This window comes from Centropristis striata, chromosome 7 (assembly GCF_030273125.1).
Source record: "Centropristis striata isolate RG_2023a ecotype Rhode Island chromosome 7, C.striata_1.0, whole genome shotgun sequence".
NCBI classification, from domain to species: domain Eukaryota; kingdom Metazoa; phylum Chordata; class Actinopteri; order Perciformes; family Serranidae; genus Centropristis; species Centropristis striata.
In genome coordinates, this window is record NC_081523.1 from 3219777 (window position 1) to 3236724 (window position 16948).

General features: G+C 38.5%; 1 protein-coding gene across 1 annotated transcript in view; it reads left to right on the forward strand.

Annotated features, from left to right (window-relative positions):
- Positions 1-15786, forward strand: part of LOC131974546 (phospholipid-transporting ATPase ID-like) — an 89387-nt gene extending 73601 nt beyond the window's left edge. Inside the window, exons 26-28 of the mRNA XM_059336901.1 lie at positions 12757-12895; positions 13770-13900; positions 14633-15786. Coding sequence (XP_059192884.1) covers positions 12757-12895; positions 13770-13900; positions 14633-14959 — 597 coding nt within the window. The 3' untranslated portion in view covers positions 14960-15786. The remainder of the gene's footprint in view (positions 1-12756; positions 12896-13769; positions 13901-14632) is intronic.
- The last annotated feature ends 1162 nt before the right edge of the window (positions 15787-16948 follow it).

Consider the following 16948-nt stretch of genomic DNA (forward strand, 5'->3'; position numbering starts at 1 on the left):
AGAGAGCTAGTTAGCCCCCACTGCTGAACTAGTTAGCTCCCCACTGACAAGTTCACCTTATTTAAAATGTCTAAAAATATAATGGGAAGGACTATATATTATATATATATCATGCTTTATCACCATAGGCAGATTACTTTGGCTGAGAATTTTCTTAATGTGTGTGTGGGGATATGTACTGCAGCCTGATTGCTGGGCCTCTACAGCATGACCACCCTACATCCCCCTGGATGTCCTCAATGTGAAACTGTTGAAAAGATTGCAAAGTCAAACCTCCAGACAGGGTGGGGCTCTGTGCTGACCTCTGAGTCTGCCTCAGGACTGCCGCTGGAGGATGGAGGAGTGAGGATGGAAGATGGGGGGGTGGATGGAGGAGGGAGGATGAGGATGGGGGAGGATGGAGAAGGGATATCGGAGGAGCTATGCACAGGATTCAGGACAGCATCCTTTGTGGAAGTCTTTTACCGGTGACCCTGCCCCCTGACTGGATATCGGTTATTGAAGAGACGCTGCAGCTGATCGGACTGATTTTATGCATCATAACATCACTGGGACCCAGCATTGAAAATGATTTTCTTAAGGAGTATGTCAAGTCAGTCGGGTGAAATCCAGCGAAAGGAAAGAACTCATAGCTTTCAGGATATCAGCACCCCTGGTGTAGAGGTAAGTCCTAGCACTGAGGAGGGTAGAGAGGCCAGCCAGCCAAAGAGAGAGAAGATTAGAGCACAGAAACCTAGCGTTAAGTGGCCACGGGTGGCCAAAACTAAGAAGTGGGAAGATATCAGCAGTGACTTGGTTAGAGTGTTAGATAAGCTTAAAGGAACTGCGGAGAGGAAGTTAGACAAGATGGGAGATGTCATCTATGATCATAGTGCAGAGAGGTTTGACGTTTTTGAGAAAAGAAAGAAGCATGAAGTTGAAGTAGTTTAAATCCAGGCGCCAACAAGAGATGGATAGACTTATTCGGGAGAGGAGACAGCTTAAGAAGCAGTGGAGGAAGGGCAGAGAGGATGAGAAGGAGGGAATAAATTGGTTTACAGGCAGATGTCAAAGATTGGTTGAGGGATTCAGGTTTGTGAAGACGTTGTTTAATAAGGAGAACGGTAGCCTTGCATCTAAGCAGGAGCTTGAAGGTTATTTGGAGGGAGTGCACAAAGATAAGGAAAGGTTTAGAGAGCTACCACTCCCCGCCGATATGCCACCTATTGGTGAGATAGACAGCCAGTGTGATGTTAGCCCACCAAGACGGAAAGACGTTCAGGAGATAGTAAGGCGTGGAAGGGCCTCTTCAGCCCCTGGGCCGAATGGAGTCCCCTACCGGTCTGTGCCAGATGTGTTGTTGTATTTGTGGAAGCTGATGAAGATAGTGTGGAAGAAGCAGGTTATACCTAAGGCATGGTGTAGAGAAGGGGGAATCTTCATTCCTAAAGAAAGGGAGTCTGAAGAGATAAGTCAATTTAGACCTGTTGAGGGGAAGATTTTCTATAGTGATGTAGCACAGAGGTTGTCTAGCTACCTAGAAAAGAATAGGCTGATTGACACTTAGGCTGGAATCCCAGGATCCTCCAGGTGCTTAGAGCACACCAGCATGGTACCAGATCCAGTCAGCTAGGCATGAGAAGAGAGACCTGTATGTGGTTTTCCTGGACCTGGCAAATGCTTTCGGGTCAGTGCCACATAGTCTGATATGGTAGGTCTTTGATTTCTTTAGAGTACCATATAGTATAAAGAGTTTAGTTAGAGCTTACTTTGTAGATTTGCAACTCTGTTTTTACGACAGCAGAGTACACTACTGCTTGGCAACAGTTGAAGATAGGCATTATGGACAATTTCCCCACGAGCCTTTACTATGGCAATGGAGGTTATTACTAGAGCCTCAAGGTGGGTAGTGGGTGGAGAAAAGCTGCAGGGAGGGCTGCGCCTCCTACCAATTAGGGCCTATATGGATGATATGACGACTATCACAACAACAGCTCCATGTACCAGTAGATTGTTGGATAAGTTAAATAGTAATTTACAGTGGGCCAGAATGAAGGTGAAACCAAGTAAGTCTAGGAATATCTCAGTTGTTAAAGGGAAGACTGTTGACAAGAAGTTTGTCATAAACGGGGAGGTAATACCAACAGTGACAGAAAAAACGATTAAAAGTTTAGGAAGGTGGTATTATGCAAGCCTCAGCGATAAGGGCCAATATGAGGAGTTGAGACAGGAAATGATTCAAGGCATTTCAGGCATAGATAAGTCAGGGCTCCCAGGAAAGTTAAAGTTGTGGTGTTTGCAGTTTGGGTTGTTGCCGAGGCTGATGTGGCCACTGACAGTGTGTGAGGTTCCTATTTCAAAGAAAAGTTGGAGAGGATCATCAACTAATTTATTAGAAATGGCTCAGAGTCCCACGCTGTCTAAGCAGTGTAGCCTTGTATGGGGAAGGTATATTGGAGTTGCCAATATCTAACCTGTCAGAGGAGTACAAGTGTGCTAATGTTTGCCTGGAAATGATCCAGTGGTTAGAGGTGTAGGGCCTACGGTTAAAACGGGTTAGAAATGGAACCCAAAAGATGCAGTGCAGCAGGGTCAGGCAGCCCTTAGGCACAGAGACATTGTGGGTCAGGTGCAGCATGGCCGTGGGGGCCTAGGACTGTGTGCTGGGAAAACTGGGTGGGCTAAGGCAAGAGCAAAAGAAAAGAGAGGTATGGTGGTAGAAGACATACATCATCAGGAGGTAGTAAGATGTACTAAGGCAGTGTCTCAGACAAAGCAGGGACAGTGGGTGAACTTGGAAAGCGTAGAAAAGAGAATTTTGAAGTGGAGAGAGTTGTGTAGCATGGAGGCAAGCAGAATTTGATTTATTTTCGGGGCCACTTATGATGTTCTGCCATCTCTGCAAAACCTAAATCAGTGGTTGGGTGAGGATCCTGCCTGCCCACTGTGTTCCAGTGTGTCTACACTCAGGCATATACTGTCAGGGTGTAAGGCTAGTCTCTCTCAAGGGTGTTATACCTGGCGTCACAACCAGGTATTGAAACGTTTGGCAGCTGCACTCGAGGAAAAATAGATAGAAGTAAATTCTTCAGTTGCTGGTAAGGAGGTTAGACAAATTGAATTTGTACGTGAGGGAGGGAAAATTAACTCAATTAAGTCCAAGTAGCAGATAGGACAGCTAAGAGGACTGGAATTTGAAGGCTGACTCAACCGAGCAGCTAACCATTCCGTATCATATTGCTAGCTCCCAGCTACAACCAGATTCATTATTGTGGTCTGATACACAGAAGGTTGTGTACTTTGAGCTCACTGTCCCCTTGGAAGACAGAGTTGAGGAAGCCAACGAGCGCAAGAAAAATAGGTATTCTGAGCTAGCGGCAGATTCAGAGCAGAGGGGTTGGAGGGCTTGTGTACCACCGGTAGAAGTCGGCTTTCGTGGTTTTGTTGCAAAGTCTGTGTTTGCTCTGCTAAGCGACTTGGGTATTCGTGGACGGAGCTTGAAACTGGCAGCTAAAAACATGTTGCAGGCAGCAGAGCAAGGAAGTGAGTGGATGTGGATGAGAAGTGAGCATGTTAGCTGGGGAGTTCATTGAGGGACTTGTTATGTTTTAGCTAGGAATGCCATGCGGAACCAACAGCACTGAGTGCGCAAGTGATTGTAATATCACTTGGTTGGTTACTGGTTGTTAATCTGAATTGGACTACTAAATGTGTTTCTACCTAGGATTATGGCACAAGAGATAGTAATATCTTGTCCTGTATAATAATGTATGCTGTAGTTTCATAACAGAGTGAAGACAAAGAACAGATTATTCATGTTGAGTGTGTCACTCACAAGTTTTATATTTATCTTATGATATGCCTTGTAGTTATAATTTGTTTTATTGTGGGTCTCAACAACATAAAGACCACAAACATCTTTCTACATTTATAATAACTGTAAATAAAGATCATTCTATAAGTTTTTTTCCCTTTCACTATTTTTATTTCCCCCATTTAGATTTATTATGGATACTTTTCAAGTTTAAAAAAAGAAAATAAAGAGTATGGCAGTCTGTCAGCAAGAAACACTTTTCATTCACATTCCTGAGTGCAGGTTTGATCTGAGTTTACATTTATATTTTCCCTTAATCATCTCACCTAAAAAAACACAAGACAATCACGTTCTGGGATATTATATTATGAATTCATCACCACGGTAGTCTATACAGACGCAAATAACAACAAATAAATCATATAAAGGCATTCCTGTGTCCCTGAGCAGGACACAGTTCACAGTATAAATACAGAATGCAGGTTATTATTCATGTGCAGGTGATTGTTAAACAGAGAAAACACTTATTATTATTATTATTATTATTATGACTATGATGATTATTATTATTATTATTATTAGTGCATGTCTACAGCTGTTAAAGCCAACTGACAACTGATCCAGCTGTGACCCGCTGACGCCATCATTAAAACTTTTCCTCTCCTCGCCTGGTTTCCTTGCGTCCCATGCGTCCCCGGTGGGCGAGGCAAGGCAAGAGCCTCCCACACCCGGTTCACATCAGGGGGAGTCAGACACCTGACACTGCACTGAGATGTAAGTTTTAAAAAAAACGTTTTGGGAAGTAAGAGCTGTTAGTTTTACTTATTGTATTGCTTGATCTCATTAGTAAAATCAATAAAAGTGGCTTCTAATTAGTGAATTTGTATTTATGGATATAGTATTTTGTCATTAAAATAAGAAGATTAATCATATATTCCAGATTGGTTTTCTGTATATTATTTTCTAATAATGCTAGTAAGGGACTTGTGACTTCCGGCCGTACGCTTTTATTGTGAAATCAGAGAGGAAGTCAACTGCACGTTCACGTTCAATCTCAAATTAGTAAAAGTACTGCAGCTTTCAACTCCATGACACGTCGAAGAGATGATTCAATGTTAAGGAATACCTGGAGCAAGTGGCGTGTTCAGTAAGTATTCAGCGGATTTCTTGAAATACCGTGTAATATATGACAGTGTTATATATCATGTAGCCATTTATTAATGTTTTAAAACTGCCACAAACTTGTTGACAGATGCTAGCCAAAGCACATGTAGCGTTAGCTAGTTAGCATTAGTGTTTATTACAGACTGTTTCTTTATCATTTTGAGGGGAATCTATTATGCATCAGGTCTGCCAAACAGTTTTTTGTAATGCATGTAGGTGGCTAATGATTAAGGGATATGTATGACACATCTGAACCTTGATGATTAATTTTCCTGGGGCAAAATGTCACTGGAGTCTGGGGAATTTACGACGTCCCCACAATGCACGTTTTATGGTTTTGTTTCAGTTAAACACAGTTAAATATCTGATTCGAGAGAATGCACAGGTGTGTGAAATGTCCCCGTGAATCACGGTCGATTCAAGATGTGTGAAATGTCCCCACAAAGCACAGTCTATTCAAGATGTGTAAAGGCAGACAGAGGTTGACAAAGCTGGAGAAAATAGTAGAATTCTTACTCATTAGTCTGTTGTGTTGGCATGTATTTGACCCAAGAGACATGTCCTTTAGAAAATGTATTAAAATCATAAAATATTATGCAATGTTTACATGAAATTAACTGATTGGTTTACATATTTCAATTCCTTTTTGTATCAAATCATTGCAGATGACTACATGTGAAACTGGTATGCCTGTGCTGGTGTCAGAGCCCCAGATGGATAAAACTGCCAGTTCAGAGGACACTGGTCAACAGGTAATTAATGTCCATCTCTTAAAATTCAGCTCTAGAGTCTTCACATCACTTTTGATGTCTGCTGTTGTTTTCTTAATGCAGACATATGAAAAGAATTTGATCATTAAGAAGGGAATCTATTATGCATCAGGTCTGCCAACAGTTTTCTGTAATGCTTGGAGGTGGCTAATGATTAAGGGATATGTATGACACATCTGAACCTTGATGATTAATTTTCCTGGGGCAAAATGTCACTGGAGTCTGGGAAATTTACGACGTCCCCACAATGCACCTTTTATGGTTTTGTTTCAGTCAAACACAGTTAAGTATCTGATTAGAGAATATGCACAGGTATGTGAAATGTCCTCATGAATCATGGTCTATTCAAGATGTGTGAAATGTCCCCACAAAGCACAGTCTATTCAAGATGTGTAAAGGCAGAAAGAGGTTGACAAAGCTGGAGAAAATAGTAGAATTCTTACTTTTTAGTCTGTTGTGTTGGCATGTATTTGACCCAAGAGACATGTCCTTTAGAAAATGTATTAAAGTCATAAAATATTATGCAATGTTCACATGAAATTAACTGATTGGTTTACATATTTCAATTATTTTTTGTATCAAATCATTGCAGATGACTACATGTGAAACTGGTATGCCTGTGCTGGTGTCAGAGCCCCAGATGGATAAAACTGCCAGTTCAGAGGACACTAGTCAACAGGTAATTAATGTCCATCACTTAAATTTACCTATAGTGTCTTCGAGTCACTTTTGACGTCTGCTGTTGTTTTCTTTATGCAGATAAATGAAAAGAATATGATCATTAAGAGGGGAATCTATTATGCATCAGGTCTGCCAAACAGTTTTCTGTAATGCTTGGAGGTGGCTAATGATTAAGGGATATGTATGACACATCTGAACCTTGATGATTAATTTTCCTGGGGCAAAATGTCATTGCAGTCTGGGAAATTTACGACGTCCCCACAATGCACCTTTTATGGTTTTGTTTCAGTTAAACACAGTTAAGTATCTGATTAGAGAATATGCACAGGTATGTGAAATGTCCCCATGAATCATGGTCTATTCAAGATGTGTGAAATGTCCCCACAAAGCACAGTCTATTCAAGATGTGTAAAGGCAGACAGAGGTTGACAAAGCTGGAGAAAATAGTAGAATTCTTACTTTTTAGTCTGTTGTGTTGGCATGTATTTGACCCAAGAGACATGTCCTTTAGAAAATGTATTAAAGTCAAAAAATATTATGCAATGTTCACATGAAATTAACTGATTGGTTTACATATTTCAATTATTTTTTGTATCAAATCATTGCAGATGACTACATGTGAAACTGGTATGCCTGTGCTGGTGTCAGAGCCCCAGATGGATAAAACTGCCAGTTCAGAGGACACTAGTCAACAGGTAATTAATGTCCATCACTTAAATTTACCTATAGTGTCTTCGAGTCACTTTTGACGTCTGCTGTTGTTTTCTTTATGCAGATAAATGAAAAGAATATGATCATTAAGAGGGAAATCTATTATGCATCAGGTCTGCCAAACAGTTTTCTGTAATGCTTGGAGGTGGCTAATGATTAAGGGATATGTATGACACATCTGAACCTTGATGATTAATTTTCCTGGGGCAAAATGTCATTGCAGTCTGGGAAATTTACGACGTCCCCACAATGCACCTTTTATGGTTTTGTTTCAGTTAAACACAGTTAAGTATCTGATTAGAGAATATGCACAGGTATGTGAAATGTCCCCATGAATCATGGTCTATTCAAGATGTGTGAAATGTCCCCACAAAGCACAGTCTATTCAAGATGTGTAAAGGCAGACAGAGGTTGACAAAGCTGGAGAAAATAGTAGAATTCTTACTTTTTAGTCTGTTGTGTTGGCATGTATTTGACCCAAGAGACATGTCCTTTAGAAAATGTATTAAAGTCAAAAAATATTATGCAATGTTCACATGAAATTAACTGATTGGTTTACCTATTTCAATTATTTTTTGTATCAAATCATTGCAGATGACTACATGTGAAACTGGTATGCCTGTGCTGGTGTCAGAGCCCCAGATGGATAAAAATGCCAGTTCAGAGGACACTAGTCAACAGGTAATTAATGTCCATCACTTAAATTTACCTATAGTGTCTTCGAGTCACTTTTGACGTCTGCTGTTGTTTTCTTTATGCAGATAAATGAAAAGAATATGATCATTAAGAGGGGAATCTATTATGCATCAGGTCTGCCAAACAGTTTTCTGTAATGCTTGGAGGTGGCTAATGATTAAGGGATATTTAGGACACATCTGAACCTTGATGATTAATTTTCCTGGGGCAAAATGTCACTGGAGTCTGGGGAATTTACGACGTCCCCACAATGCACCTTTTATGGTTTTGTTTCAGTTAAACACAGTTAAGTATCTGATAAGAGAATATGCACAGGTATGTGAAATGTCCCCATGAATCATGGTCTATTCAAGATGTGTGAAATGTCCCCACAAAGCACAGTGTATTCAAGATGTGTAAAGGCAGACAGAGGTTGACAAAGCAGGAGAAAATAGTAGAATTCTTACTCATTAGTCTGTTGTGTTGGCATGTATTTGACCCAAGAGACATGTCCTTTAGAAAATGTATGAAAATCCTAAAATATTATGCAATGTTTACATGAAATTAACTGATTGGTTTACATATTTCAATTATTTTTTGTATCAAATCATTGCAGATGACTACATGTGAAACTGGTATGCCTGTGCTGGTGTCAGAGCCCCAGATGGATAAAACTGCCAGCTCAGAGGACGCTAGTCAACAGGTAATTAATGTCCATCACTTAAATTTACCTATAGTGTCTTCGAGTCACTTTTGACGTCTGCTGTTGTTTTCTTTATGCACATGAATGAAAAGAATATGATCATTATGAGGGGAATCTATTATGCATCAGGTCTGCCAAAAAGTTTTTCTGTAATGCTTGTAGGTGGCTAATGATTTAGGGATATTTAGGACACATCTGAACCTTGTTGAGTCATTATCCTGGGGCAAAATGTCACTGGAGTCTGGAAATTTACGACGTCCCCACAAAGCACCTTTTATGGTTTTGTTTCAGTTAAACACAGTTAAGTATCTGATTTGAGAGAATGCACAGGTATGTGAAATGTCCCCACAAAGCACAGTGTATTCAAGATGTGTAAAGGCAGACAGAGGTTGACAAAGCAGGAGAAAATAGTAGAATTCTTACTTTTTAGTCTGTTGTGTTAGCATATATTTGACTCAAGAGACATGTCATTTAGAAAATGTATTAAAATCATAAAATATTATGCAATGTTTACATGAAATTAACTGATTGGTTTACATATTTCAATTATTTTTTGTATCAAACCATTGCAGATGACTACATGTGAAACTGGTATGCCTGTGCTGGTGTCAGAGCCCCAGATGGATAAAACTGCCAGCTCAGGGGACGCTAGTCAACAGGTAATTAATGTCCATCACTTAAATTTACCTATAGTGTCTTCGAGTCACTTTTGACGTCTGCTGTTGTTTTCTTTATGCACAGAATGAAAAGAATATGATCATTAAGAGGGGAATCTATTATGCATCAGGTCTGCCAAACAGTTTTCTGTAATGCTTGGAGGTGGCTAATGATTAAGGGATATGTATGACACATCTGAACCTTGATGATTAATTTTCCTGGGGCAAAATGTCACTGCAGTCTGGGAAATTTACGACGTCCCCACAATGCACCTTTTATGGTTTTGTTTCAGTTAAACACAGTTAAGTATCTGATTAGAGAGAATGCACAGGTATGTGAAATGTCCCCATGAAGCACAATCTATTCAAGATGTGTGAAATGTCCCCACAAAGCACAGTGTATTCAAGATGTGTAAAGGCAGACAGAGGTTGACAAAGCAGGAGAAAATAGTAGAATTCTTACTTTTTAGTCTGTTGTGTTAGCATGCATTTAACTCAAGAGACATGTCCTTTAGAAAATGTATTAAAATCATAAAATATTATGCAATGTTTACACAAAATTAACTGATTGGTTTACATATTTCAATTATTTTTTTGTATCAAATCATTGCAGATGACTACATGTGAAACTGGTATGCCTGTGCTGGTGTCAGAGCCCCAGATGGATAAAACTGCCAGTTCAGAGGACACTAGTCAACAGGTAATTAATGTCCATCACTTAAATTTACCTATAGTGTCTTCGAGTCACTTTTGACGTCTGCTGTTGTTTTCTTTATGCAGATAAATGAAAAGAATATGATCATTTTGAGGGGAATCTATTATGCATCAGGTCTGCGAAACACTTTTCTGTAATGCTTGTAGGTGGCTTATGATTAAGGGATATTTAGGAAACATCTGAGCCTTATTGAGTCATTGTACTGGGGCAAAATGTCACTGTAGTCTGGAAATTTACGACGTCCCCACAAAGCACCTTTTATGGTTTTGTTTCAGTTAAACACAGTTAAGTCTCTGATAAGAGAGAATGCACAGGTATGTGAAATGTCCCCATGGAGAACAGTCTATTCAAGATGTGTGAAAGCAGACAGAGGTTGACAAAGCACGAGAAAATAATAGAAGTCTTACTCATTAGTCTGGTCAGATATTTCCTTATACTTTTATGAAAACATCTGTTTTTCTACTCTTTACAGGTAAGGCCTCACATTAAAGCACACCATGGCGGCCAGCAGAGGTAAAGGCGGTCGAGAGGCACATGAGTGCATTACTCTGCACTTGCACTGTGCCATCAAAAAGAGATTTCGAGAAGTGTTTAAGAGCAGAGCCTGAAGTTTTTTGTTATCAACCGTACTATTGCTTACAAATGGAAAGTTTTGTTAAAGTTAAAGTTGTTTCTTTCTGGTGTTATTAACAACGTAATTGGCTGACTGATGTTTAGTTCTAATGTATGCTGCCAAGTCTTTTATTTTATTTTTTTAATTTAATGAGCAGTTTGTTTTGTTCCTTATTAGTGGAACAATAACTTACTTTGTTGGAGCAATTTATTAAAACTTCATTTTTACTTTGCTAGAATTAAAAACTTCAGCTATACAATTCAAGTGGGTTTGACTTCTTATTTGATCTATTGAAATTTATATTAAGGAGAAACTAAATCTAACTCATTTTGTCAGCTAAGCCTCGCTCTCACTGAGCAACTGGGTTGTGTGTGCAGACCATAAATGGCATCAGACTTATGGCAATATTGTTTTGAAATGCATATTATCTGAGTTTTAGTTGAAGTGGCTTCATGGGCGTCTTCTGGTTGAGTGTGCAGCATGTATGGACTAATACGTATTTTGTGTAACTTTTTATGTCGGGTCCTGTTGGAGGGCGTGGCCGCCACTGGTACCAGGTGCTCTTGAGCTTAAAAGGTTGAGGTTAAAACTGCTTTTTCCCTCAGGTTCTACTTTGAATTTGCATAATACCACCATTTTCATGGTTAATAGAAGTACATCTCCAACCAAATCTGTTGGAACTGCATTCCCCCCATTAATGTAACTTGGCTGAGAGGTTTCCTGGTTCTTCAGTGAGAGCATGCAATTGGCTTTTGGGAGAAAAGGCCAGAATATGTTATTAAAATGCCATGTGGCACTACACCTTTTATATTCAAAATTAAAATGTGTGTCTCTCTACAATGTCTCAGGTAGTTGTCAAAATATACAATGGTCCATTTGTAATTGACTGTAGGGATTCACTATTGCATTATTTCCTTTTTGATATCAATTTCAATATCTGAACTTGTGCATCTGCAGCGTGCTGTTCCACTATTAGGGCTTGAAAATAATATACATGTATTAACAGTTGTCTGCTACTAACCCTGTACATATGTGATATTATATGCCTTCATTCTTATGTGGACTGACTTACCTTGGTTGACAGTCAGAACTGAGAAGGAAGCTAATATTAACAAATTTACATTTTCTGACATGTTCTTGAAGTTACACAAGTTGCTTGGTATTTATAGACATTAGCTAATTGTGAACTGAAAAATCTGTTGTGTTGCAACAGATGCACAGATTTTTCATTTCCAGGCTAATAAATTTGTTGTATTGTCTTAGAGCATAGGTTTACATACTTACAATACTGGATCCACTATTTCATGTAGCATTAAATGTAGTAGAACAACACTAGTTGACTGAGGTTAGAAACAAGAAAAGACAAGCAGTGTGAAGAACAACTCTTATTGTGGAAAGACTTTCTGAACAATAATTCACTTCACAGTTCTTCACATTCAAGTTGGGCCGACAATATTTTCAAACAATATGCATTTAGTATAATGGTCAAAAATGCATTGTAATATATGAACATTAAAGTTCAACATAATTTGAACTGTCTCTATCTACTCAAAATGATTTTAGTCCTTGCAAATGCCATAATTGTAGAATAAGCTTCTTAGAAAAGGATCTAAATTTAATTGTTTTTTGCAAAAGTAGGTCCCCATTAGTCACCAAATAATCTGTGTGAAATATGCAAATTCATGTAAATGATGTACCCTGATAGCATGTTTACTGGTTTTTCCGGATGTCCCCGTAAAGCCTTATTTAAACATGCCTAGAACCTTACTTCATCATTTCAGAGGTTTGAAGGCGTGTATAGGTTAACTAAGCTATGGCAAGCTTACTCAATTTTTTTCAGCTCTCTACAACCTCTAGAAAGGGTGGTCCCCACCGGTGAGGATTAAAACTGGAGTCCTTATGATCTATGAAAACCAGACTGTGTGTGTGTGTGTGTGTGAGTAAGTGTGTGTGTGTGTGTGTGTGTGTGTGTTTTGTAACTTTTAAACAAATGAAATGCAAGTGTTTGTTGTGTTGTCCTCTTTTTAAAGGAATGAGAGACAATGTGAGGAAGACTAGAAACAATTAATAAAAGTTACAACTGTACAAAAGAATTGTAGAAAGAAAAGAGTTACAACTTCCAGAGAATGAGCGGTACAGAGGAATGTATTAGTGTATGACATGATAACTTTTCTCTGAAGAGCTGAAAAAGTCCTGGAAAATCATTTGAGGTTAGGAGTGTGAACCCTGAAGATGAACCCTGTATTTCCTCCTCTCTCTGTCTCCGTGTCTCCAGCTGGGCTTTGAGATGTCGTACTGGACGGCGGTGAACACGTTCTTCGTGTTGGGGAGTCTGGCCATGTACTTCACCGTCACCTTCACCATGTACAGCAATGGCATGTTCCTCATGCTGCCCTCAGCCTTCCCCTTCATAGGTGAGACAGCAGCAACCTCAGCAACTCTCCAAACCAGGGGCCTCAAACTCAAATTACCTGGGGGCCGCTAGAGGCAGTATCAAAATGACCAAAAAAAGACACAGAATTACTAAAAAAAAAAAGACACAAAATGACCAAACAAATTCACAGAATTACCAAAAAAGACACAAAATAATTTTTTTAAATGACCCAAAAAAGACAAGAAATGACAAAAAAGACACAAACGACCAAAAAAGACACAAAATTACTAAAAAAAGACACAAAATGACCAAAAAAAGACACAAAAAGACACAAAATGACCAAAAAATACCAAAAAATGACACAAAATGACTGAAAAAACGTTAAATTACTTAAAAAACTGGCACAATATGCCAAAAAAAGACACAAAATGACCAAAAAAAGACACAAACGACCAAAAAAGACACAAAATTACTAAAAAAAGACACAAAATGACCAAAAAAAGACACAAAATGACCAAAAAATACCAAAAAATGACTGAAAAAACGTTAAATTACTTAAAAAACTGGCACAATATGCCAAAAAAAGACACAAAATGACAAAAAAAACACAAAATTACTTAAAAATACACAAAATTATTAAAAAAGACACAAAATTACCAAAAAAAGACACATAATTACCAAAAAAAGACACAAAATTACTACACAGAATTACTAAAAAACACACAGAATTACAACAAAAAAAAAGACAAATTATTAAAAAAAAGACATAAAATTATTTTAAAAAGACACCAAATGACCAAAAAAAGTAATTAAAGGGACCTTCCACACTTGTAGTGGAGTAATCCCACAGTGTGGTATTAGTACTTTTACTCATGCAGTACTAATATGAAGCTTGTATCTGTGTGTTTCTGCAGGAACGGCCCGAAACTCTCTGAACCAGCCCAACATCTGGCTGACCATCTTCCTCACCTCCATCCTGTGTGTCCTTCCTGTTGTTACCTATCGCTTCCTGTTCGTTCAGCTCTGCCCCTCCATCAACGACAAGGTACGCTTCACGCTCCACTCTCTGCTCCTTCACTCTTTTTTTGATTGTTGTTGATTTTTCAAGGAATCCTCTGGAGGCTATAGCCGGGGAGCTGTAATCCCAAAATGTAGAAATGTTGGTAGGATTATCCACCAAAAAGAGCGATAAAGAAGATAAAGAATAATTCTAAATTAATATTATACAAATAATAAAATATTTAACTTATTTTAAATATCGACCAAGCAGCATTCAAAATAAAAAAATTAAAAAAATTAAATTAAATAAAAAAAATTCAGTTAATAATTGTTTTAATTATATATATTATTATTAATATTACTGTTATTTTTGTTTTTCCTTGTATGTTTGAATATTACACTTGTATTTTTTTAAAATTTAATTAAATTTTTTAAATTTATTTATTTAATTTATTTTTTAAATTAAAAGTTACATTTTTTATTAAGATTAATTACCTGTCAGTACCGGGATTTGAACCAGCAATTCTTCAGTTACAAGCCCGATTCCAAACCTCTAGGCCACGCATTATTTTTATGATATGATCTAGAATATAATATAATATATATATATATATATATATATGTATATATATATATATATATATATATATATATATATATATATATGATATATATAGTGCATAATTATTTAGTTAAAAACATGTTAAAATAAATGTATTAAAATAAAACCTGAAAGCATGAATAATTTAACTTTCTCTCTGTCTGTCCAAACCTCCAGGTGATGTTTAAGGTGCGTCGGGCCAAAGCGACCCCTCCCCCTCCTCCTCGCCGTACCCGTATCCGCCGCACCAGCTCGCGGCGCTCCGGCTACGCCTTCTCCCACGCGCAGGGCTACGGGGACCTGGTGACGTCGGGACGCTTCCTGCGGCGCCCCGTCATCTCGCGGTCTTCGGGCTTCACGGCGGGCCGGACCACCACCGGCTTCAGCCCCATGGGGCGCTCGGCGGGCTACAGCCCCACGGCCCGGCCCCCCAACGCCAAGACCCCCGACGTGGAGGTGACGTCTCTGCAGATGTACAGGACCATCAGAGACGCGGCGCTCTGACACACATAAAGGTTTAGAGCTCCTCTTAGCATGGAGAACGAGCTCAAGATGAGGTCTGAAAAACTTCTGATCCAAGATTTTACAGGTTTTCTCGCTTCGGTGCATTTCTCACATCACTATTTATATTTGCACAACAGTTAATGCATCTCTAAAAAAAACAGTTAGTGCAAGCTACAAAACCTAGTTGATAACCTGCAAAAACGTGTCACTTGCTCAAAATGGATCATAGCTCATTACTCAAAAGCAAGTATTCATGTTAATGAAAGTGACATCAAGATGAAAAGTCCTGACTAGAGGTCGACCAAAACATCGGCAGGCCGATATATCGGGCCGATATTTGCGTTTTTTACTTGTATCGGCATCGGCCGATACGTGCGTGCGTTCACCGATCAATTATCCCATTTCACTGAGCCTGCTGCTATCCTGCTGATACCGGAAAAAAGAAAAACACATAAAATATGTGGATCATCTGAGGCGCCACCACCTCAAGGCCTAGAACAACATACAGAAAGAAACGGAAGCAGAAGAATGTTTGTTTTGTTAATAAATGTTTATTTTTTGTTTAAAATGAGACTAGTTTAACATTTGTTATCATTGTGTCATTTTTATCATGTAAATGGAGGGAGAAAAGGAAATATCGGCTTCAAGAATCGGCCCCAAAAAAATCAGCAACACATATCAAGGATCGGTCAAGATGTCAAAATAATCGGTATCGGCATCGGCCTTGTAGAACCTGATAATTTAATAAATTATTGATAATGTAATAACTTCCCGATAATGTAATAAAAATCTGCACTTGAGTGCATTGGAAATGTAATAAAACCTGATAATGTAATAACTTCCCAATAATGTACACTTTTTTTTTTTTTTTTTTACCAATAATGTAATAAAGTATAACATTAATGGAGGTTATTACATTATCAGGTTAGCCTTCATTTCTCAAGTCCTGATAATGTAATAATTTCCCAATATTGTAATAATTTAACAGCAGACCACCCATTACTTGGGTTCAAGTGGTGATACTGTGTATCAACTCTAGCTCCAGAGCTCTAGCGCCACCAACAGGTCAAAGTTGAATGTTTATTCACTTTTGACCCGTTCATCCGTTTTTCACAAACGAGGTATCACTGGAACCTTTGGGCCAATCCCAGCTCAATGCATCAATGGGGTTTTTCGGCCATATTGGATTTTCCGCCATCTTTGATTTGATCAATAACCTCCCATTAATGTGATACTTTATTACATTATTGGTAAAAAGTGTATTACATTATTGGGAAATGCACTTTATTACATTATCGGGAAGTTATTACATTATCAGGTTCTACAGGCCTTAAAAACCTGTATCAGTCGACCTCTAGTCCTGACACCATGTTTATGAGCAAGATAGTCAAATGTCTCTGTCATGGTTTCATTATGACAGTTTACTCTGGAAATGTTTTCAATGCTAAAAAGTCAGATCTTGGTGACGCTACCTGAAAAAGCCCAAGACCGCACTATACACTATTTGCAGGTAACTGAGTACAACACACAGAATATGTATGTTTCACATTTTTTATTGCATATGCTCTTTCCAATTGTAATTTGTTCACAGCATTGTGCAAAGGAAATGATAATGTTATAAAACAGCAGAGAGTTGTATGAAATTACTTGATTAATGTCCAAAAGCATTTGCAACTTGTTGTAAGGAGAAACTGCTACTATGATGAGCACTAATGACTAAATGTTGTGGAGGTTGAACTAACTGTTGCGCAAATGTTAATATTGATGTGAGAAATGCACCAAAGCGACTGAGAAAAACTGTAATTTTGCAACAACAAAAAGAAGAGTTTTATCATAAAAGTGTCAGCATGAGAGTTGATGTAAAACGTGCCTCATGAGACAGAAACAGCAACTCTTTGAAACAGGAAGAACCAGCAGGACAGAGTGTCTTCATGTTTACAGACGGACAGATGTTGGAGACTCTGAATCTCAGCGGAGACACAACCAGCA